At 41.5% G+C, this 25,326-nt stretch overlaps 1 protein-coding gene across 1 annotated transcript in view; it reads left to right on the top strand.

Moving 5' to 3' along the window:
* The window catches only part of LOC129711613 (ski oncogene-like), a 149,441-nt gene extending 125,153 nt beyond the window's left edge, over positions 1–24,288 (top strand). The window contains exons 2-7 of the mRNA XM_055659383.1: positions 7,399–7,527; positions 8,362–8,486; positions 9,535–9,803; positions 10,385–10,683; positions 14,121–14,351; positions 19,902–24,288. Coding sequence (XP_055515358.1) covers positions 7,399–7,527; positions 8,362–8,486; positions 9,535–9,803; positions 10,385–10,683; positions 14,121–14,351; positions 19,902–20,090 — 1,242 coding nt within the window. The 3' untranslated portion in view covers positions 20,091–24,288. The remainder of the gene's footprint in view (positions 1–7,398; positions 7,528–8,361; positions 8,487–9,534; positions 9,804–10,384; positions 10,684–14,120; positions 14,352–19,901) is intronic.
* The last annotated feature ends 1,038 nt before the right edge of the window (positions 24,289–25,326 follow it).

The raw sequence follows: 25,326 nt of genomic DNA, 5'->3' as shown, positions 1-25,326 counted from the left end.
TGATGAGCACAAGGCCGGCATAGTTAACAGGCTGCAGTCACTGCCTTCATCGCAGGGAAGGGGGTGGGGTTGTAATGTACTAAGCAGCTGCAACTCATCTGAGCTCTCTTGACTGTCTCGAGCTTTGCCCCAACATCCCTCTCCCAAAAGCTCACTAGTTTAAAATGTATTTCTGGCCTCAATGGTAAATACAATAAAGAGGTCAGTCGTCTTTTTGTGGGCTTCTCCCCTTTGCTTAACCTCCTGGTTGTCAGGAAGGTGCTGACTCTGGGTGGGACAGGACTTGCACGTTCTGCCTTAATCTGACCCACCGCACAGCTTGAGGTGAAAGATAAATCTCAACCTAAGCCTTTGATGTTGTGGGCCCTGGGTTGTCAAACAGCGAATGGCAGGCACAGGGAGTATCGCAGTGACGTTCAGAGCAGGGAGGAGCAATTATAAAAGACTGGTTTTGTTCAGCGTTTACAACTAGAATGGAACCTGGAGGGAGCTGAGTGTAAAAAACAGCTCTGTGATGGCGTTGGGATAAGTTTGGGGCCCCCTGTGTAGTTTCTAATAACAACACTCCTGCCATCACCACTGCAGATGTCAAGTTGAAGGTTTTAGGATAATTTTGGAGGTGCTGTAATCGCTGTTACCTCTCTCTCTCTCTCTCTCTCTCTCTTTCTCTCTCTCTCTCTCATCAGCAATTCCGAAGGAAATTATAGTGCCCTGAACGATTACCCCTACCCTGACCGGGGTTTATTAACCCTGTACAAATCCGGGGTCGAATCGGGGTATTCCTGCTGTTATGCCCTTACTCATCGAAGCGTTTGAAGAAATATCAATGCAAATATCTTGCAAGATCCTGTTAGCTCCCTCTCTGCTTCCTACACACATTGCATTCTCAAACTATTTCAACTTTCCCAACTTGGCATTTGTTTACGTCTGTTTTTGGATGGTTTGTTAATGGATTTACGATCTGTGCTTAACAACTTTTGAGACAACACAGTGAAGATCAGAATGCATGGTAGTACAACAAAATCATCAATCAAGCTCTGGATTTTAATTCAAAAGTATTTGGAGTGCTGCGCTCTAATGCTTTTTTTTAAAAAGGGGCTTGGAGTTTTCAGACGATCTAAGTTGCTGATTTCACTGGGATCTGCAGGCAATGGCCCTCTGACCACATTGTAGTAAACATGGTGCCTATCAATGGCACTGTTTCTCCTTTTGATTTGTAAAACTTTGTCCAGATGCAAACATGTCATCCCGATAAAGATGAGATCACTGTACAAGCCTCTTGTTGACAGACTGTGAACAGTGCCTTGCAGGGCAGACTCCAAATCACAGTGGCGCTTTGAAGCTTGAGCAAGTCAACTTTTCATTCAGTGAAAACTGTGGATTGAACTTTAACCCGAGCAAAAGAATTCTAAAGAGGAATAGAGAATGTTTTAATATTGATGGGATGCTGAGGGCCTGTGAAATCCCGGAGAGGATCACGAGGACTGGATGTGTGAAGGAAGAGGGGAACTGCTCAGATATGAGAAGGGGGAATGCAAAGCAGCTTGAAACATGGGCCCTATTGTCTTATTTTCATCCTGTAAACATGGACTGTTGCTTCTGCTGAGTAGTTTTTCTCCAACTTTGAGCTGCATATTGGAGAAAGAAAAAGGGTGAGCCACTAACCTTGCAATGCATGGGTCACTGATTCCACGAGAGACCCTTGGTTGTTCCCTCGCACTATAATAATAGGCTTTATCCTGGCTTGACGCACTCGCACAACAAATCCTTTCATCTGAAAGCATTTTTAGAAATGCCACTTACAAAGCAGCTCTTAAGACAATGCCTGCCAATGAACTGCTGTGGTGTAGAAATGCAAGGCTCTGGTCTTCTGATTTTTGAGCTGATGGAACTTATTCTGATGAGTTGCTGCTCAAGTGGAGAACTCAGATGGGATGAGTTTTGATTGTTCGGTGCACAGAGCTCTCGGTTTTCATATTTCTCCTGAGCAAAAGAACAATGCTATCGCAAATAAATCCGACTGTTTAGTTATCAATTCAATTTTATTTAAGGAGAAAATGTCTTTGTTGAAGAATGTTTTGCATATTGTATGGTTGTTTGCCAAACAGCAACACCATGATGCAGTCTACTCAGTTGCAATGTTTGTCAGTGACGGAAATTTCCCAGAGCATCCTCCCTGTGAGAAAAATGATGCTCCATTCATTTCTACCTTATTCATTTCCTTCAGTGGGAGTTCACGGATTGTTGCGCTAGAGTTGGTTGGCCATTTGTGATTACTGAACATCCTGAACAGCTTCCCAGTAGGATAGGGGTATGTGTGTGATAGCAATCCAAAGCTTCAGAACATTCCATACTTGGCTGTTTTTTATTGAAACCAGCTGTAAGATGCTTGCTTAACTTCAGAAATGTAGGTGCACTTTTCAAAATGTGGTTCCAGTAATTTTGACAAAGTTCAGACACACTCAGAGTCACATTAACTCAAACCGTTGATGGTTTGCTCCAACTGAGTTTCGGCCAGTCGCCAGTTCCCTCAATAACTGAAAGCCCTGCAGCTGTGACTTTAGAGATGCAGCGTGGAAACAGGTCCATTGGCCCATCAAGTCCGTGCCGACTAGCGATCAACCTGTACACTAGCAATATCCTGCACACTGGAGACGATTTACTTTTTTTTACCAAAGACAATTAACCTACAAACCTGTACATCTTTTTTGGAGTGTGGGAGGAAGCCGGAGCACTTGGTGAAAACCCACAGGGTCACAGGGAGAATGTACAAACTCCTGGTTGGAAAAAAATGTGGTGTAAGTATTGTTCAAACAGGAGTGGTGTGGCAGCCTGTGTGTAGTGGAGAATGCACACAGACTACACTGCTGCTGTATTTATTTGGACAAACGAACGGTGGTATTTCTGAAATAAACAGCATTTGTATATCTTGGTTGCTGAATGGAGATACTGCAAAGCCAGTCAGTCACTGGTGCTTGAACTTGGTGTCGAAGAGTGGGACATCCAGCAAACCATCTTGTAGTTTCTAAAGACTAGGTTTAGGTTTATTATTGCCACATATACTGAGGTAAAGTGAAATGCTTTGCTTTGCATGGTACCCAAACAGATCAGATACACCATATATAGATACAATCAGTTCAAACTCAAGTACAATAAGGGAAGATACAGAGTGCAGAATATAGTTCTCAGCATTGTAGCGCATCAGTTCGTAAGACGAAGTAGAGGTGAATCAGAGTACCCTAGCTTATGGAAGGACCGCTCAGAACAGAGGGGATGAAGCTGTTCCTGAGTCTGCTGGTGACTTGTTCACCAGCTGGAGGATATTCTGCTTCACAGCCTGCCTGCTGGGATCAGTGTGGCTTCTCACGTCACTTCCTGGCGGAGCGCGGTTCTCCTGGCTGTTGGTGGGAATGCTGAATTTCTCGAGGCCTTGCGTGACCTTGCTATTGTATGGAAACATTGGCCGTCCACGGCTCTTGATTTGGGGCCTGGCCTCTGATCTTTAACGTGGCTCCCACGTGTCCCAGCCAGCTGAGCCCACCAGCTCTGGGCTCTGGGCCGCTTCTCTTGTTGGCTTTTAAATGGTTCAAAAGGCCTCAGCAGCAGCAGCAGGCATACCATCGGTCCGCAGTCTAAATGTCCAAGTTGCAACAAACCCTGGAATTCTTTCTGTGCTGGGATTAATAATCTTAGTTTAGTTTATTGTCACATGTACCAAGGCACACTGAAAAGCTTTTGTTACGTGCTAACCAGTCACTGGAAAGACAATACATGATTACAATAGTGAAAAATGTTTATGCTTAAATTCTATCAAGACAACTTGAGAATTTGAATTCGTTCTTTTTTAATGAAAGCCCAGAATGAGAAGTCCGAGTGACCGTTAAACCAACAGAGTGTCAGAAACCCCATCTGCTTCTCTCCTGTCCTTTCGGGAAGAAATACCATTGTCTCGCATGAGTACCGCCCCAACCCCCCCACCCCCCATCCCCCATGCTTGCTTCAACTGCCCTCCCAGTGAGTCTATCAAATCACCACTTTCCCAGGACATTTAACAATGAGCATCAACGATTAAATTCCCAAAACAGTTAAAAAGTGTTAATGAGCAAACCACTAACATTTGCTTATAATGTACAATATCTACATGGTGTCCTACACACAATATGCAAACAACCCTCTGATTTTCCATAATTTCAAGGATCCATATTTAAAATGTGTTTTTGTTCCAATAGTTTTTGTTCTAATGTAGTTTTAATAACTAAATAAAATGTAGTTATTAAATGAGCATGGAATTCCAGATGAATCCTGTTGATCAGTATCTGAATTATTTTCAAAATGTCATCAGAAATGCACTCTGTCACACAAAGGGTTACTGATTTGTAGAACAGAAGAGTTTTGGCCCACTGTGCATGCTTCACACTTGACCCACAATAGAGGCCGTGTTTGAGCAGTTTTTCCAGCATTCACTGCGAGCCTCAAATTGATGTCTTGCCGAACAAAATGTTCTGTGTGCTGACAGAAAAATAACAGCCTCCCTTTGGCATTGTCACCTGTTGTGGTTTTAGTGTTGGAACCCCCAACTGAGAGGTTTGCAGCAATGAAGGGGCATTTGCCAAATACCTTACTGGTGCTGTCATCACTGCCGTTCCAGACACAGTCCTGTTGTTGATCAAATCTTTGCAGGCTGGAGCTCTGCCTTGCATCAGGGTAATTTACATGCCCTGTCCTGCATTCACGGGGTAGACAAAGCAAAATCTGGCAACTGACCCAACGCATACCACAGCTGCGGCCTCTGAAACCGGCAACGCCGCCTATCGTAGGGAAACTCGCTTCCTCTGCTTCTCTAGTGCCAGGGAGGGGAGAGGTTTCTCACTCCCCCGCCCAACCTCAGATCTCTTGACTCCTCTCTTCCCCCCCACCCCCCCCTACACAATCCCGTTTTCTCTCCTCACTTCCTTCCCTTGTCTCCTCCCTTACATCATCATACTCCCAGTCCTCCCCCACCTCCCTGCCCCATCTCCTCCCCCCAGACTTCTCTCCCCTGACCTCTGTCCTCTCTCCCCCAAACCCCCCCCACCCCGATCACTTTCCTCTCACCGCCTGCCTAACCCCCAACCTCTCTCGCCCCCCCCCCCCCCCCCCCCCCCAATCCCTTCTCTCCACCCAACTCCCTGCCCCTGTCTCTTCCCTATGTCTCCTCCTCCAACCCTCCACCTCCCCGATCCCTGTATTCCCACATCCATGTTTATTCCTGTACATTTGACTCAATTTCACAATTCTTTGCTGTTTGTCGGAAACTGCCAAGCAGATTAATTGCACTCTCTTGCAACTTGAACAGCAGGAATTGTCACTCTGTGTACAAACTCTCTGCTTGGCAACTTATTGTCGTGACTCCCGAGCGTTGTTTGCATGAAGGACCAACATGAAAGTTAACAAAGTTTTTATTTTGATGCAACCTTTTAATAACGAAGAATGATTTGAAGGGGAAGCACATGGTATATGTAAAACCCTCTTTAAATGGTGCAGCACCACCCAGGGGTACAAGCAGAGACCCGGCTAAGTTGACCAGACCTACACCCAGGCTGTGACACACATTTAAAAAATAGTTCACAGAATAAATAAAATTTATTACGGACAAACCCCATAGAAATGAAAAACGTTTAAAACTTATTTTATTATATGTATAACATAGGAGCAGCAGAGGGGGGCAGCGGTTGAGTTGCTGCCTTATAACACCAGAGACCCGGGTTTGATTCTGACTACAGATGCTGTCTACGGAGTTTGTACGTTCTCCCCGTGTCTACATGGGTTTTCCCCTGGTTTCCTCCCACACTCCGAAGACGCACTGGTTTGTAGATTAATGGGCTTCGGTAAAGATTGTAAAATTGTGCTAGTGTATGGGGCCACTGATCAGCGTGGACTCAGTGGGCCAAAGGGCCTGTTTCCACGCTGTATCTCTAAACTAAACTAAAAATAATATATTTTTCTCAGAAACAAAGAAATGCATGTGCTGGTCAATATGCAAAAGGACACAAAGTGCTGGAATAATTCAGCAGGTCAGGCAGTATCTCTGGAGAGAAGGATCCCAACCGAATCTCCTCGTATCCGTGTTCTGCTCAGATGCTGCCTGATCCGCTGAGTTACTCCAGCATTTTGTGTCTTCTTTTCCTCCTAAGCTTCAGGCCTGGAATTTCCATTCAGTTGAATGGGATCCTTGGCCTAGAATCAGGAAGGTAGACTCTGCAGCGTAATGCTACCAATCCATATCAGGCCTCCCTACAGCGCTGGCTCCATGGACAACCTGAGGTCTCCGTGCGGCAGGACTGACTGCTGGGGATGTCTGAATATCATCGGCACCAGCGACAACACCTTGTCGTGGAATGTCAGCCCATTCCCTGAGCTTTGTAGGCTTTGGGTCCCATTGAGCCAAGTGCAGGGAATTACAGATTAAAAATGGCAATATAAGGTTGGGGACTTAAAACAGTTGCTGTTCTTATGTCCAAGAATACCATCTGACCTACTGAAACACTGGACTTCGTGCCTCCTTTTGAGACCCACGCACCACAATATCCCACTATCGTTCCCATCTATATCAAGTGCATTCACGTTTATTCAAAAACTCTTAATACTTTGGCTTTGGAACCTACTTTTGGTCATTGGGAAGCTTCTTCTTGTTGTAGGCATTTGCTCACCATTAACAGTTGCCGCACCGCCTCAAATCATAAAAGCCACTTGCAGACTGAGAACATTGGGATGTGGATGTCAGCGGCCAAGCTAATGTTTGTTGCTTATCTTGAACTGCCTTTGAAGGTGAAGGCAGTCCAGCTTCCAAGTCACCTTTTTGATGAAGGTGCATCCACGATGCTGCTGGGAAGGAAGTTTGAGGAATTAAACCCATTAACAATGAATTCCAAGTCCGGAAACGTGCATGTTGGAGATGGTGGCCCAGGTGGTGTCCCATGTGTGTATTGTGCTTGTCTTCCTCGGTGCTGTTTCACACGGTATACAAAGCAGCCACTGAATGAATGTTCAGGGTGGTGTATGGAGTACCAGTCAAGCAGGGGTTTTGTCTGAGATGGTGTCATCTTGTCTGCTCCAGCAGTGAAGTTTTATTGTATTGCACCATCAGAGGAAATTTCCATCACTTCACTTTTATTTGCTCTTAAAGCTTTGGATTAGTAACCATCACTTTGGAAATCTAGTGTCTTCCATTTGGTTGAGTTTTCATCCATATATTTAGACCTTGCAAAAGCTTCAGTTCCTCAATGCAACTTTATATTTTTTTAAAAGCTAGACCAGTTTTCATGTTTCTGACCAAATTATTTTTCCAGTTAAGTGCTTTTGCATTGCACACTATCAAAAAGAATCCTAATTTTATTCTGTTTTTTGCCTTCCATTTAGGTCCCTTTTGACCAAACAGTGTTTAAAAAGTTCAAGAAAGATGAAACTACTTCAGACCATCTGATTACCATCGAGAAGGAGAAACAGTCCGAATGGTGGAGGTCCTTTTCCTCTCCTTCTGGTGCCAAGGTACAGTACTCAATAATAACTCGGACAAATAACTTCTGTAGAAGCACGGGAGGTAGGAAAAAGAAGATGCTTATTTTTTGTCCTTTGAAAAGTGTTGGCTTTTGCTCATCTTACAAGAGGTGGATTTAACATCGGTGTTGTTGTGAAATTTATGACTGGAGTTGAGCAGAACTGAAGGAGGAACTGACTGCTGGAAAGTTGGCACACACGCTCCAACCGAGAGGAAAAATTGTGGCAACTGTGAGGAAGGGGAAGGTTCTTAAAAGGGGAAACATGATGGAGCAAGTTTTATTTTAGCAATCAGATGAAGTTCCTTAAACTTGTTGACATGTGTATATAGGAAAATCCGCAGGTCCGTGGGCTACCAAAACAAAGGGACCATCCAATCCAAGTTTCCACATGGACCAAAGGACATGGGTCATTTTGTTCTTAGCAGCATTGGCTGGTTTTGGCCATAGCATTGCCAAGGACACTACACCTGGCATCTGGATTGAATAGGGAGATGAAAATTTGCGCACAGTTCTGGTCATTGATGTTGAAGGGTATTTATTTGAGTTTGAACATATGTAATTATGCATGTACAAGACTTTAGTGTCCAGCATGGTTACGGGTCAGATGTGAATACTGATTACTTACGAATGGCAGTAAGGTCTGTCAGCAACTCTGAAGTAGCTTCCTAACTTTACCATCTTAAAAACATGAAAATGCAGAGAGAAGGGAGGAAGAGTAGGAAAGCTAAAAAAGGCAATCTAGTTGGTGAAGAATTGATGCAGAATGATTGTAAGGAAACCTGTATGAAATGAAGAAAACAACATCATATTTTTTTTCGTACAGAATGTTCTAAGCAGCAGTTGTGTACATTCTCAGCAAAGACTCTCCGCCTTCAGACCATGGTCACCGGCCATTTCAACAGTTGAGAAAGAAACTCTGCCTCACCTTCCTGCACTGTCCCGAGACAGGTACAGTATTTGACTGAGTCCAAAGTGAAATAATAGCACGTTTATTAAATCAGAAAGGGATGTTAGCAAAGCTATTGTTGAGTCTGTCACTTAGTTTACATGTTGCTTTAAATAATGACGGGCTGAAGCATCTTCCTTCTGAACACTGGAATCATGAGTGTTATTTGAAGTGAACTGTTTGTTCAGTCTCACTTCTCTCTGAGGGACAGGTCTGAAGACCAGTTGGAAGGCAGCTTCCATATGATCCGACCATATTGGCACTCCAAGACTTTGAACCCAAAAAAGATTGTTAATGTCCCCGTTTGTGCGTGCTTTTGCAGTTTTTATTCTCACAAAGAGGGCTGTGGGTACGTGGAACGGGTTGCCAGGGGAAGAGGTTGAGGGGCCAGTACGACACATTTAAAAGACATTTGGGAAGGTACATGGAAAGGAAAGGTTCAGAGGGATATAGGCCATCGCGGGCAGGTGGGACAAGCATCAATCGGGCATCCTGATCAGCATGGACAAGTTCTGCCGAATGGCCCGTTTTCTTCCCGTATTATTCTACAACTCTTTTCTACAATTCCCAGTCATTCCATTCCGCTCCTGCCTGGCATCTGGTGCACCCTGTGCAGATATGCTCATCTATTACTTTGTGTAAAAAGGAACTACAGATGCTGTATATACCGAAGACAGACACAAGGTGCTGGAGTAACTCAGTGGGTCAAACAGCATCTCTTGAGATAGACACAAAGTGCTGGAGTAACTCAGTGGGTCAGGCAGCATCTCTGGAGAAAAAGGATGGGTGAGGTTTCGGGTCGGGTCTGAAGAAGGGTCCCAACCTGAAACGTTGCCTCTCCTTTTACGCCAGATATGCTGTCTGTCCCGCTGAGTTACTCCAGCACTTTGTGTCTATCATCCAACACCTTGGCAGTTTTAAGGTGAAAAGTCCGAACATTAAAAGTACAAAAAGACTCAATTTGTGTTGGGGAGGTAAGATTTGATTGTATTTTGAGGATGGATATGAATTCTTGTCTGTTCTGAATAATGTTGTGCTCTCTCTTCATAGTTTCTATGCATACAAAAGTTACGAAAGTTCAGTAGCACCAAACGTGGCTCTAACACCACTGCCCCAGCAGAGGAGTGGACGACAGTCACCGCTGGCCACTGCAGTCACACAGAACATTGGGACACCAAATGAAGTTAGCAGATCTCGGAAAAGGAGGGTAACTGCGGAATCAAGCCTTGAACAGGAAGCAGCTGCTCCCCTTGCTCCTACGTTTCCTTCTGAAGACAAAGAATCCGAAGCTGAAGTGGAAGTTGAGAGCAGGGAAGGATGTAAGTTTAATTCACACACGGCTTATAAATTTACTCCCACTCTCCCCACCCCCAAACTCCTCTCTGTATCTATAAGCCTGATGAATGGACTGCCTCCAGATCTCTGCAGCACAGCGCTAGTCGGGGCTGATTGGTTTTACATGCTTTAGTTTAGTTTAGTTTCGAGACGCAATGTGAAAACAGGCCCTTCGGCCCACTGAGTCTGCGCCAACCAATGATCCCCACATACTTACACTACCTTACACACTCTGGGGACAATTTACTATTATACCAAGCCAATTAATCTACAAACCTGTATGTCTTTGGAGTGCAAACACCATACAGGCAGCACCCGTAATCATGATAGAATCTGGGTCTCTGGTGCTGTAAGGCTGCAACTCTACCACTGTGCCACAGTGTCACTCCTGTGGTGGAAGTTTTTTAAACAAGTAAGACAAAGTCGCTTTGGTGCAGACAGCTTTCCTTCATTCTTTCTTGGGCAGGGTTTAATTTGTACAGTAGGGAGTTTAGGAAGAGGTAAAAATCAACAATCAATTATCCGTGCATGAGCAATAATGCAAATGTTTTTTTCCTTTCTACAGTCACATCGTCATTGTCATCACTTTCTTCTCCTTCCTTTACTTCATCTGGCTCATCAGCAAAGGATCTGAGTTCACCTGGGGTCCAGGTCGCATCCAACGGAAACCTTGAGACTTCAGGTCACACAGAGACCCACAACGGCGGACTGGAAGTGGAGCTAGAACAGTTAAGACAGGCCTTGGATGTTGGAATTGACACCAAGGAGGCAAAGGAGAAATTCTTACATGAAATCATAAAGATGCGAGTGAAGCAAGAGGAAAAGCTGAATGCTGCTTTGCAGGCCAAGCGCAGTTTGCAACAGGTGAGATAAGAAAGTGCGTGAGAAGAAAGATTGTATTCAATGACAGGAGTAAATGAACTAACAGTGCACCCCTACATTAGCAGTCATCAAGCAGATTAGCAACTGACATAAACAACCAATGTGGATGGATTGATGATTGTAAATATTGGTTTTACGGTTTCATTCTCCACTGTGGAGGTTTGGTTTATGCAAGTTCCAAATTTGTGGCCCTCAAAATTAATTAGCAAGGACTGCATTTCAATGAACGAGAAACAAGGGAGTATTAATTATAAATGCCCTTACAAACGTGAGTTGTGAAAGGGCTGAGAAGAAAGCAAGCCTTTAAGTTGGCACTTGCGACAAGAATGAGTTAACCTATCGGCAGAAATTCATACTCACCATGTCCAGACTTGCATCTGGAAGTGTCTCTCGTTTCTACATATATCCACATATATCCACCTGTTCAGTCTAGTCTTCTGTAATCCATCATATATTTGGATAATAGTAAAATAGAAAATGGCTAAGAATAGCCAAGAGCATATTTATCTTAATCCCTCCATTCCCTGTTTATCTATGTGCCCATACAAAAGCCTCTTAAAAGCTACTATCGTATCTGCCTCCACCACCATCCCTGGCAGCATGTTCTAGGCATTCGTCACCCTCTGTGTAAATAAAACTTGCCCCACACTTCTCAAAGAACATAAAGACTTTAAACGTTGCTCCTCTAACCTTAAAACTGTCGTCTTTGATATTTTCACCCTGGGGAAGAAGGTTCACACTGTCTACTCCATCTATGCATCTTATAATTTTATATACTTCTATCAGGACTCCCCAAAAAGAAAACAGCCCAAGTCTATTCAACCTCCCCTTATAGCTAATACTCTTTAATCCAGGCATCATTCTGGTGAACCTCAAAGCCTTCATATGCTTCCTATAATGGGACGATTTGAACTGCACGCAATACTCCAGATGCTTAACCACAGTTGTATAACCTGCAACATGACTTCTGACTCTGATACTCATTGCCCCGACCTATGACAGTAAGCATACCATATGCCTTCTTTACTATTCTACCTACTTGTGTTGCCACTTTCAGGGAGTTATGGGCCTGAACCCCAAGATCTCTGTACATCAATGCTGTTAAGGTTCATGCTATTAATTGTTTATTTTCCCCTTACATTCAAACTCCGAAAGTGCAACAGCTCACTCTTACTCAGATTAAACACCGTCTGCCATTTCTCTGCTCATTCCTGTAGTTGATCTATATCCTGCTGTATATCCTGGCAGCCTTCTCGACAGTCCACGACCCCAGCAATCTTGGTGATGCAAATTTACTAACCAACCCATCTACATTTACAACCAATATATATATATATATATATATATATATATATATGGTATATATATATTGTCATGTATCAGTAAGCCATTCTTAATGCATATGACCAAGTCACTGTGGGTGCCATACATCCTAATCTTCGGGATCAGCCTACAAGGGGGACTCTATCAAATGCCTTACTAAAACATCTTAATCAACCACTTTTATTAATCACCTTCGTCACCTCCCCACAAAACTCAAATCAAGCTAGTACGACCTGCAACATACAAAGCCATGCTGACTGTCCCTCGTTAGCAAAGTATCTTCCAAATGGGAGTAAATCTTACTCTGAAGAATCCTCTCTAATAACTTCTCTGCCACTGACATGTTGCTCATTGACTCTCTGGATTCTCTCTACTTCCCTTCTCAAACAAATAATTGCCAGATTGTAAAATTAATTCTAAACTATTGGTTCCCCATGAGTACATAGGCTAGGATAAAGCAGAACACAGCCCTTGTACTTCTTCGGTATGATCTTTAATCACTGCTTTGAGCCTTGTTTTCAACTTAAAAGCTCTTTTAGATTAAATGGCATTCATGGCTGCCAGTCAGTATAATGCCTCTGGACTCCAGACACAGAACTGAAAATAGCAAGAAAGTCATCAGAATCATGCCTATGCATGTGATTCGCAGGGGAAGAAGGCATCTTTGTGTTGATATGAAAGGAATTTACAAAGGTCACAGTTGAAAACTACACTTGGGTGTTTCCGTAAATAAGGGTACCATCTTGTGTGTGACATGGGTGACCAAATTTGAAAGTTATTAACATAACAAAATACCACAACACTAAAAATGGGCCTACCTATGATCCCTTTGAGCTAATCAAAATTGACCAAAATGTTACTAAAATTTAATACTTTCAAAATTTGAAAAAAAAAAGAGAAATAAAATTATGATTTAAAAAAAAACTATATACATAAATGAGAATGAATATAGTAACCTTTAATCAAATTCGATGTTAATTTACTCAAAATTTGCCCAGAACCAAAATCATCTGTATAGACAGGAGCATACTTTCAACGAGACTTGGTGTTGCCTGTGACCAGATCACTTTTGATTCCCTTTGCCACAGTGCACACATTTTACAGCAACATAGCAACAAGCAATGAAAGTTTAACGGAATTTAAAAAAAATTATAGTAAACAAGACGCAACATTTACAAGAAAAGAACAAAAAATTGCAAAAAGATTTTTACCAACCAATGATTCGGAGCAAAATAAAGTGAACACAACGGCGTGACCACTGGGACACTGTATCTTATACTGATTTCTAAGCTCCCTTACAAAATGTCGGCACATAACCCACCACAGGGCTAGTGGTTCAGAGCAGGGTCATTTCAACCGCGTTGTTTGAATTTGTTTAAAATCACAATGAGTACAAAAAAAAGTTATAGCATTGACGACGTCAAAAAATAGGAGGGACTTCAGAATAAGACATCGGTAAAATAGGTGAGAAAACTAGATTTTTATTTCATGATTTTAAGTTCTATTCATTATTAAATACTTCAATGGAAAGCTTAAACATAAACTATAAACAATAAAAAAAGAAGCAATAAATATAAAAACGGTTACTCTGCTTTTAATTCACACATTTCACACATGACCAAGTGGATACTGCTACACACGTTGTGCTGCAAAAAATTGGGGCATCAGAAAAACATCTAATCGGGCGATGAATGATAAAAATCATAAGCTTAATAGGAATTTGGCTTGTATAGAGTTATTTAATTACAAAATTAATGTAATCTTTCTGGTATAAATTAGCCCAAGGATTTGATGAAATCTTGCTTGGCACCAAAAAAAAGGCAAGAAAACATCTGATATTTTTCTTTGTAAAAACAGATTTACTTATTTTTGCTTCATCTCATTATTTTGGATATACACCATGATCTATACTACTTAAAATACAGGATATGAAACAATGGGAATATTACATTAAAAAAACAGGAAAATAACTTGGAAGTTTGGAGACGACCAGTTTCACTACTGAGTGCTGTATTCACGGATACACCCATTTACAAATTGTTCGGCGTCTTTAAAATTCTACTTAACTGAATCTCACACACGTCCTGGCTTTGCAGGAACTTGAATTTCTCCGTGTGGCCAAGAAGGAGAAACTACGTGAAGCCACTGAGGCCAAGCGCAACTTGCGAAAGGAGATAGAACGTCTTCGCACAGAGAACGAGAAGAAAATGAAAGAGGCAAATGAGTCTCGGATACGGCTAAAGCGTGAACTGGAACAAGCGAAACAAATCAGGGTCTGCGATAAAGGCTGTGAGGCAGGGAGACTGCGGATCAAGTATTCGGCACAGGTAGGTCTGCTGAAGTTACTGAGCTCAGCGTCACACTCCATGCATAAACATACAGAACTCACAGCTTGACACTCTGTTGTACATTGCAAAAGTAGTGCTTTGCCATTGTATCATGTGGTGACTGATAATTTGGGTTATGAGAACAGGAAAGCCAAAATCTTAACATTTGCAGGATGTTATCTGAAATGTGTTGGGCAGAGGGTGTTCTGGTTGTCAACATAAGATACACCTCAGTGGTCAATGATGTTGGAGATATGGCAGAGTGGAGTTGGGGAATTAGAGGATGAGTTCGGGGAGATGGCATGCAGAAGGCGAGATTTCCTTAAGACATAGGAGCAGAATTAGGCCATTCGGCCCATCGAGTCTGCTACACCATTCGATCGTGGCCAATCTATTTATCCCTCACAACCCCATTCTCCTGCCTCTATCCATAACCAATGCTGGATTATATTTCTCCAAGGTGGTCCAGCACCATTTTGAATGGTATTCGTAAAGTTGAATCAAAGACGTTCACTGCTTTTCTGCTCGCAGCATAAATTTGGCCATACAATCCGAACCTGCAGACAGTAGTGTTGGTTCAGGACCACCTTAGCATCTGCATTCATGTCATTATGACAGGGGAGCTGCAAATGGCAACTATCTTTCCCAGTTCCAAGTCCGAGCAACCCAGATCATCTCAAACTGTGAATTGTCATGGTTAGCACCAAGGTGTCCTGGTACAAGAAGAAGGGTGGAAGTTTTCATTTCCAAAATTTCATCTTCAATTTATTAACCAAGCAACTTTGAAGCCTCCTTACCCAATGTAACATGACCGTTGCTCTGCCTTCTCCACAAATTCATAGTTTTGAACAGATGCTAGTTATAATCCTGATTTTGTCGCATGGTTAGGTGTATAACACAAATTAATCTTGTGTATTATATATGTGCAGTTACTTGTTGATTTCACTAAACTGATAGGAATAGATCGGGTAGATGCACAGAGTCTCTTGCTCAGAGTAGGTGAATTGAGGACATAGGTTTAAGATGAAGGGGAAAAGATTTAATAGAAATCTGAGGGGTAACTTTTTCACACAAAGGGTGGTGGATGTATGGAACAAGCTACCAGAGGAGGTTGTTGAGGCAGGGACCAACATTTAAGACGCAGTTAGACAGGTACATGTATAGGACAGGTTTGGAGGGATATAGACCGAATTCTGGCAGGTGGGACGAGTGTAACTGGGACATGTTTGCCGGTGTGGGCAAGTTGGACCGAAGGGCCTGTTTCCACACTGTATCACTCTATGACTATGATACTGAAACAAGTTGCCTATAATGTGAAAAATGCAGTATAACAACAGCTGCTGCACCAAAAGCAGGAGATTCAACGTGGTTCACTATATTGCACCTTTAACCTGGGTCAGCTTCTGAATGGAGGAGTGGGAAAGGGTTAAGATTGCAAGATTCAACAATACTTCTCCACTCCCAAAATTGTACAGGAAGTTTAACAACAGGGAAAGTCTGGCAGATTCAAGACGTGAACAATCAAGTGAAGGAAGAGGAAATGATGTAGACTTCTGTTTCAACATCAGGAGAAGTTGCAGAGAATGACTATGGCAGACTAAACAAAGCTGAGTGGGAACTGCAATACGTTACAGTATGTTCTGGTTCAGGGACAGGGCAGACCTAACCTTACTGCACTCAAGCAGTGCAGTGGGATAGGAACACACTTTATTCATGTAGGTGAGACGTTATAGCTGTCATGGGCAATGGTGTGTGTAGGAAGGAACTGTAGATGCTGGTTTAAACCAAAGATAGACACAAAAAGCTGGAGTGACTCAGCGGGCCTGGCAGCATCTCTGGAGAGAAGCAATGGGTGACGTTACGGGTCAGGACCATTCTTGCGATGGTGACATTGTTCCTAATGTGACATTTTCACAGAGTTTTAGCTAGTGAAACAATCAAATGACATTGTGTGGTGTCTTCAGGTGTAAAATATGTTGAAACCACCTTCACAGCTGTGTGAAACTTTTTACAATAGAATCACCATTCAAAGCCACCCTCTACTCAATGGACACAACGTGCTGAAGTAACTCAGCAGGGCAACACCTCGGAGAAAATGGATAGGATAGGTGATGTTAACGTTTTACTGAAAGGGAGATGCTTGTATAGTTTAGTTTAGAGATACGGCATGGAAACAAGCCCACCAAGTCCATGCTGACAATTAATCACCCGAGTTCTAGAGGCAACTTGCAGAAGACAATTAACCTGCAAACCCGCTCACCTTTGGAATGTGGGAGAAAACCGGAGCTACGCGGTGAAAGCCCATATGGTCACAGGGGAGAACGTAGAAACTCTGCCCAGACAGCACCCGCAGTCAGAATTGAACCCGGGTCTCTGGTGCTGTGAGGCCACGTGGGTGGGGTTATTGTTTTTTTGGCTGTTGAAGAGACGGTGGCTACAAATGCGAGGAGTTGGAGGGAGGGCAGCATGTCGATAGGGAGAAGGGATGCATGGCTTGTCTTCTAATTGCTGCATGCTTCCTAAGAGCTGTTCACAGAGCAGTGGCAGCCTGCTTTCTCTGGTTTGGGTGGGTAATGATGTGTGCTCCAAATGAATGGGGAAATAATAATAAAGCAAAATTAGGAGAGAGATGGAGAGAAGAAATATTCCAGTGGTGACTTCCCTGACATTATCTGCACGTGCCAGCAACACTTACGGTTTTCTGCCACCTCTTCATAGTACAATTTCCACCTATTTCTGCCACGTGCTGCATTGGCTGCTTTCTTTAATTAAGATGTAATTGTCAGACTTGCAATGCTCGAGTGCTCAGGCATAAACCTGACCTCTAGTTATAGCTGAGCTGTGCTGAGGATTGTTCATTATACTCCACTAGTATTCTCAGTTGAAGCCAATTACACCTCTCTGACAAATAAATTATCTTCTGTGAGAGGGAAAACTTGGTAAATATAGCAGGTGAAGAGGGGGTGGCAAAACAGCTAACAAGAGTCCAAAGACGACTTAAGCTGAAGCTGTTAACTCTGCTGGGACGAGTATGTCGGAATGAATTTGGTGCACTTTAATTTTTCATCAGCCTCATCTCCTTTATTTCCTCTTCACATTTGTGAAAATAGTACAATTTCCTACACTGGGAAAGTTATTTTCCTCTCTGCTGACTTTTATTCTGAAGAAGGGTCTCAACCCGAAACGTTACCCATTCTTTCTCTCCAGAGATGCTGCCTGTCCCGCTGAGTTACTCCAGCATTTTGTGTCTATCTTTGGTGTAAACCAGCATCTGCAGAACCTTCCGACACTCTTAAGTTATTTCAAATGTTGAAATAACCTTGTGAACGCCAAGACAAGCAAAATCTATGGCACCCCTAGAACATATTCATTCCTTTTCAATTAAATGCTTGCTAAAATAGTATCAGTTTTGAACCTCAAAAATACAAATGTGTGTATACTTATCTGTGTACACCTGATTAATGTGATTATGGCCCTTCAGTATGAATCATCTGTCAGGGACATTATTGCTCAGAATTTCTAAAATAAAATTAATAAGCGGAGCACCTTGAACTCATGTTCATCCTAGCAGCGTATCATGCCTTGGAGTATACCTACATTACATTGCAGTACTTTTATTCATCAAATTATAATTATATTTGTACTAAACATAAGTCTAAGCCTTCATTTCCACAACAAGGTTGTTCAGAATTTCACCAAGTAAAATAAATAAGAACATTTCTGGAAACATTCTGTGGGTCAGAAAGCATCTCTGGAGAGAGAAACAGAGTAAAGTTGATGATTTTTTTATCGAGACTATATTACTGCAATTACTCCCCACAGTACCACTGAGATATACACCAGCCCTGGGTTAAGTGATTTCAAATCCAGTATTGTGGAATTAATTAGCTAATAATATTACAGTTAGAGAAACAGGAACAAAAGTCTGGAAGGCCTATCCATGTTCTCCTGAGATACTGCCTGACCCACTGAGCTACTCCAGCACTCTGTGTCTTCTGATGGTTAGAGAAACTTTGGGGAAGAGTGAAACCATCAATGGCTAACAGTTAATTCATATATAATTTGCGATGTCTACATCCTTTCAGGACGCAAAAGCCTGTACACCTGTGGCTGAAATAAGTTAAAATTCGGTAGTGGCGTGCTTAGTAGAGCTGCCACTCACAGCTCTAACCACCCCAGTTCAGTCCAGTGCTGACAATGTGTAGTTTGCACGATCTCCCAGTGACTATGTTTGATTCTTCCTGCTGCTCCAGTTTCTTCCCACATCCCACAGACATATGGGTTGGTTGAGTACTTGGCCACTGTAAATTGACCCTGTCTTGTCGGTGAGTGGCAGAATCTGGGAGGGGTTGCTGGGAATGTGGGGAGAACAAAAAATGGGATTTGTGTAGGATTAGCATGAATGATGCTAAATGGTGGTGTGGACTCAGTGGGATGTAGAACCTGCTTTCATTTTGTATGACTCTGACTCTTATGACAAGAAACGGTATTTTTAATGTTGCTAGTGATGTTGGGAACATTTCAGAATGCAGCAAAGGAAATCCAAGACATTGATAAAGAATGGGAAAGGAAAATACAGAATAAGTTGTAAAATCATGGAAAAAGGAAACGGTTAGTGAGAGCGATACAAAATCCGAATAAAGAAATATAAAATAAAATCAGTGTATTTCTGTGGACTGAAACCTGTACTTCTAAGGATTTGATGACCTGGGTTTTGAAGAAGCTGGTGAAGATGTTATTGTATTGTATTGTATTGTATTCAAATTTATTGTCATTGTCTCAATTTGAGACAACGAAATGAATTTCCCGTACAGGCAGTATCGTTAAAAAAAAATCACAAGAAAAATAATAAAAATAAATAATAAATAAATAATAAAACATATTAAAAATAAAATTGAAATTGAATTAAAAATTTTTGTGGACTGAACACAGAAAGTCCACAACACAACATAACTAAAGGACCTTGATGAGCCTCCCCTGTGGTTTTGACCCCGCAGTCGCTGGTGAAGATGTTCAGTGACGTACTCATTGTCAACCGACGCCAAACCCGACGGTGAGCATCCTCCTCCTCAGTTTCCAAAATCAGTGGCGAGTCTGCAGCTCCTGAGTCCCGCAGGCGAGCCGGGCAAGTTAGAGAAGATACGGAGCAGTCAGCTTGACTTCATTTGAAGCCTTACGTACTAGAAACTATGAGTAAAGAATGGTAATAGAGCAGTTAAAATACACTAATAGATTGGGCAGTGGTTGTATGGATTTTGGGGAAATATTTTGGATTTTTTTGAGATTGGAACAAAGAGGATAAGAAAGGGGAAGATCATGACCCTCAGTGAGCTAATGACTACATAGGACTTGCTCTAAAACAGTCTCTTCTCGGTCTGTTATAATTTAATGGTCATTATCAATTAACATGTTTATTTTTAAAACCCATGTATGCTAACAAAGTTCTTCCAACCTTGCATGGGCTTCAGCTCTGCAGTGCAACCTTTAGAAATGCAATAGTCTGTTTTCTTGTGGAAGCTCTTTAATACGGCATCTTATTTTGCTTTTCAGATTGAGGAGCTGCAGGTGAAGTTGCAGCATGCCGAGGCGGATCGGGAGCAGTTGCGGGCAGACCTGCTGCGGGAACGAGAGGCACGGGAACACTTGGAAAAAATGGTGAAAGAGCTTCAGGAACAACTCTGGCTGAAACCAAGCAACTCCACCTCCTGCAAAGTGCTCTCAAAAGACAGTGAGATTTAAAAGAAAATCCACAAAACTGCGCGTGTGTGTGTGAGTGTTTGGCTGCGCGTGTGTTTGTGTGAACGTATGTGTATATATTCACACAATCACACGGAGGATACAAGAGTTGGTTGTTTTCGGAGAAAGAATGTTACTTCAGACACACGCACTGAAACTCCCTTCCCCTAATGACACAGTACAGCACAGGAAAAATGTGCCTGCCATCCTGCCAGACTCAGATACTCAACTCTTTCTGAAATACTTTAATAAATACGGTTAGTGACAGCACCGAGGATTTCTTCTCTGCTACTTCGAGTTTTTTTTCTACAACTCGTCACATGATGTACAGGACTCCTGGAAGTCTGTCTCATATTGTACCAAATAAAATAAAAGGGAGGAGGAACAAAACAAAAGGGTGGGGAGGGTTGTCGGTGCTTTCTCTGGTTAATTTACAGAACTCTTCAAATTCTACTTTTGTAATAAGCTATTGAAGTATAGAAACAAAGACAGACTGTTTTGAAAACGGAAGACTTAATTTTAAACCAAGTTTGAAACATGTGCAGTCGTTCTGACAACTCGCTTTCTCCTTCACACGTCCCTGTGCTTTCCCCAGGATTGGCTGCTGTTGTCACTGCTGTTGCTCTCCACTTCTTTTCCTCTTGATTTAGAGAGCACCATGAGTCAAATCGGAAGCCATGGAACAACGTTACTGCAACACCCCTCCTTGTAAGAAAAAGATAAATAGCTCATGGAGCCTTTCAAAGACTTTTTTGTTTCCTCCCTTCCCACCCTCCCCAGCCACCAACTCCATTTTTGGTTGGATTATTTTCAGCTGGAGGGGATGTTAAATACTTGCTTGGCCTTATCAGCAACAGAGCATTCTCTGGAAAGACTTGAAATATATTTTGGTTTTATTTTTGTTTGAGAGATGTGATCACAATGTGATTCTAACTCCAGAACACTTCAGTGAAAGAAGAAAATGGATGGAGAGAGAGAAATATCACAAAGAAAACTGGGACAGTTGTTAAGAGATTACAAGCAACAGAAGAAAATCCAGTATAATTGGGACACCATTCCAAAATATGTTTTTGCAAAATTTAGTAAATTTTACCACAGCAGCACTTTGTACCAGCTGCAATTCTCTGTTCACAGTATTTACAGAGCTCTTTTGTTTATCAATATTATTGTATCTTTTATTCGGGATTTTTTTTGTTTTTTTTCTGCATTGTACTGTTCAATGATTCATTGTGTATGCTGAACTAACATTTACAGAGTACAGGATCAATTGGGTACCTTGCTTAGTCAGATACCTATGCGCATGCATGCGTGTGTGTATAGGTGACAAGTTTATTGGCTTTAAACATACTGCGTTATAGCAAAATTCACTTTGTCACAACTCCTGCATGAACAAATCTGGCTTCACTGTGAATTCTTCTTGACACAGAATACTTTGATGTGTTTTAGTTCACTTTCTCTGGGGGGAGGAATGGTTCTGGGCCTTGTTTTGGTTACGTGAACTGTCTCAATTCTTTATTCAGACATCTAGATTTATTACCAGATGCACCTGAGCTGTACCATTAAAGAAAACAGTAATTTTTATTTTTCTGGTTGACTACGTATTTGTGTCCCCTGCCTCTAGCACTCTCCAAAGTTCATCCACAATAAACCCCTCACCCCCTGCTGTCCACTGTAAGACTATTACATTCTCTCATTGACAATGCACGAAGATAGCCCATGTACAGACACCTCTTCCATCCAAAGTGAAGAATATGGCATAAAGTCAAACACCTTGTCTTGCCCTGCCAGCAGTCCATGTACCTGCCTCAGATGTTGAATGGTGTGGGGTGGGGTTGGTTAGAACAATGAGGACATACATTCTGCACTTGCTGCATTATCTGACATGAAGGCCAGAATCCAATAAGATCTTGTAATCTGATGTTAGTAGAATGCTCTGATGTAAACTACATTAATGTTTTCTCTCTTAATACTTAAAAGACACTTGCTGCTGTGTTTCATTAATAAGGATAAAAAATATATTTATCACACGGAATGAATAAAAGCAAAAAAAAAAAAAGTGTTTTAAACTATTCTGCATGAATCCAGTATAATCGCCATTGTTACTGTGAGACTACAAGGCAGGTCTTCAGAATTTAGGTACAAGTGAAATTTGGAAGCGTTGAGAGGACATCTCCAGACTTGAGGGGTGTGTACGATGTAAAGAAAAAATCTGGAGGCAATGGGGTGAACATTGCAACCATTTTTAAGGCTGCAACAGTGGATTGTGATAACCCCACTACACAATGGGATCCAGATCCGCTTTAGCGAATACAAAAATTTTAACACAAATACATAATAATTCCCCCGTTACGTGCAATGTAAACGGAACATAGATCACGCTTATGCAATTATGTGGGATATTTCTGCTTTATCTGTTTTTGTAATAGGAAGACTCGATATCTTTCATATGCATGGAGTTACAATATTTCTACCATACAGTACTCTTTAATGGGCATTAAAACTTGTATATTTAAAGGGTTTTATGTTTATATAATATGCAAAAAAATCAGCCTTATATGTCATTATTCTCTTTCTTGATGTCTCATATGATGTTTTATTGACTTTTCCTTGTTTGATACAGTAATGCAAAGCAGGAGGACCAGTGCAATGACAGCACTGACTCTCCTGGCAGAAGATGTCTTTCTGTTCTGTGTTCTTTTTGTAAGCGGCTTATTGTTCAGTCGGTAGTGATGATTCATGTTACTTTAATACAAACGTTTCAAATAGTTGGGGGGGGGATAAAAGGCAAAAAAAAAAAATTCAGGAAATTTTTTTTAAATGAATACATTCTTCAGCAATAATGCTTTATATCTGAGGGGCAGCTAACTACAACTGGGTTTTTGCACCAATAATGTCCAGAGTTACTTGATGGAAAAAATGTTCAAATAGTTTTTAGTTCAATCTTTTTTAATAGAGTTTTGCATGCAGATGAAAGAAGAGTACAGAAGAGGGTTGATTACAGTAATAAAAATAGTTTTCATATTTTTATGTTAATGTAGTTTTTTATTTGTAATTTTTTATACCAGTTTTTTGTGTGTGTGGTGTGCAAGGGTTGTCTTTTTAAGTAATGTATACATAACACATAAAGCAGTATTTAATCCTTTACACACAGTAACACAATAATCTATTATTTTATGGTGCGCTCTTTGTTTAGACTCTGCTGTCCCCTTTGCTATTGTTTTATGGTCAACCGGTGCCATTCATGTCCATACCACAACAAGGGATTTTTTAAAGGAAAACAAACTCATGCTTTGAATAAGAGATATGAGCCTTCTATTCAAGGGGATGTATTGGCTTAAAAACCCAGTAATCATTTTAAACTGCTTCACTATGAACTAGCCAGTGTACAAAAAAACCCTGTAAATACTTTTTTCATTTTATGCTCTGTATTATAAGTGTATATTGTGCTCATCTCCAATATTTTTTTTCTTTTTGATCCGTACTATGTCATAGTTGTCTTGTTATATTGGGTTGTGTTATTGCCTGAATTACTGCAGTCAGTAACTGCTCCAAAGGAATCACTTAGTAAAGGATTCCTCTTTTACCTGCACCCTCCCAACCTTTCTTTTTGATGTTTGATAAATTCAACTTTAACCTTTTCTGTCCCCATCCCCCACCAATATTAAGGCTGTTTTTCTTAAAACTAAGTGTCATATTTTTACTCTCCTAAGAATGATTTTCAATTAAAAAAAGAATGAGCAGTTGTTATGTGCAACCGTTGATCTTGAGTGACACTGTACATGGGCCTAGTTACTGTGCTCTCCACATCGGCAGCAAGGCTCACGGTCGCATTACCTATGCATTTCAACATATTTATATTTGATTTTCTTTCATATGTAAGCTGCTGCTAAGATAAGCAACTTAATTTCCAATCTTTAGAACTATTTTTATGTAATAATAAATGTATGCTTTCTTGTTTATAAATGCCTAAACAAAAAAAAACTGCTCGGCCTATTTATCTACTGCGCTGTGTACCTGTCTGCCCTGTCCCCTCTCTCCTCTCCACCATTCCACTCCTTAACCCTCCTACCAGTCATGTAAAATAAAGGACTTGATGAGATATGTAAGAAATAGCAATGCAAAACCAGTTTGCAATGGACACAGTGACTGAATGTACAGTGTATAGATGGCATTACCATAAATAAAAAATGTTTGCCCAGAACATGGTTTTGTATCTTTCTAACAAAATCCATATCTTTCTGCAGCCGTTGCCACTGAGATCTAAGACGACTCACCCATGTAAATATGTTTCTTTTACATTGGGTTCGGGCAGGTCAGATCAACTGTGTTTGATCCCTGGTGTACAGGTGACAATCTGAACAAGTACAAAGTTTAAAAAGAGTAAACAGAGAACGAGGGAGAGAGAGATCAGTCAGTGTCAGATCACCCAGTTCCTCCAACCCCCACAATTTTCCTTTGCCTCGTTCAAAGTGCAGAAAACCTTTGATGTTTTTGCTCAAAGGATGCACAGCAGCATGGCCTCTTCAGCCAAGTCATGGGTCCCAACTAGCAACGTCACTTATCCATGTTCTTCATAGATGCTGCTTGACTTGCTGAATTACTTTTGAGTACAATTTAATACTGACCCAAGTTGTACACGGCTGGATTCCAGCTTAAACACCATAGCCCAGGGAGAACTAGAATTAGAATTGGTTTCATTCTCTCCACCCAAATGATACTGGAACTGATGAGAGGATATTGGATGCTGGCCGATCTAACATTGGATCCTTTGTTTGTGTGTGTTGACAGCCATTGCCGGCTCCTTTGCCAACTGCACCTTAGAGGGGAAAAGCTTATCACTGATTCTGCAATGTTTGAGTTTAGTTTATTGTCACATGTACTGAGGTATAGTGAAAAGCATTTGTTGCATACTAGCCAGTCAGCGGAAAGACAATACATGATTACAATCGAGCCATTCACCGTGTGGATGTCGTGGAAAAAGTGACTATGGAAAAGTGAGAGTCCTGGATTCCAATGCTCTGATGAAGCATGAGTCTGGGAGGTTGAAACAATCAATTTTATTCTGTGCAAAAAAATCAATTGCTGGAAGAACTCAGCGGGTCAGGTAGAACAATGATATTCTTACTTGCTGCAACACAACAATATGCAAACAGTTTGATATGACAAACGAGAGAGAAAAGAAAGCTCAGTGTGTGTATATATGTGTATATATATACACATACATATATATTTATATACA

The sequence above is a fragment of the Leucoraja erinacea genome, chromosome 30 (genome assembly GCF_028641065.1).
Source record: "Leucoraja erinacea ecotype New England chromosome 30, Leri_hhj_1, whole genome shotgun sequence".
In the NCBI taxonomy this organism is placed as follows: Eukaryota; Metazoa; Chordata; class Chondrichthyes; order Rajiformes; family Rajidae; genus Leucoraja; species Leucoraja erinaceus.
Note: the sequence above shows the minus strand (reverse complement) of the source record. Positions and strands in the feature narration are given on the sequence as shown.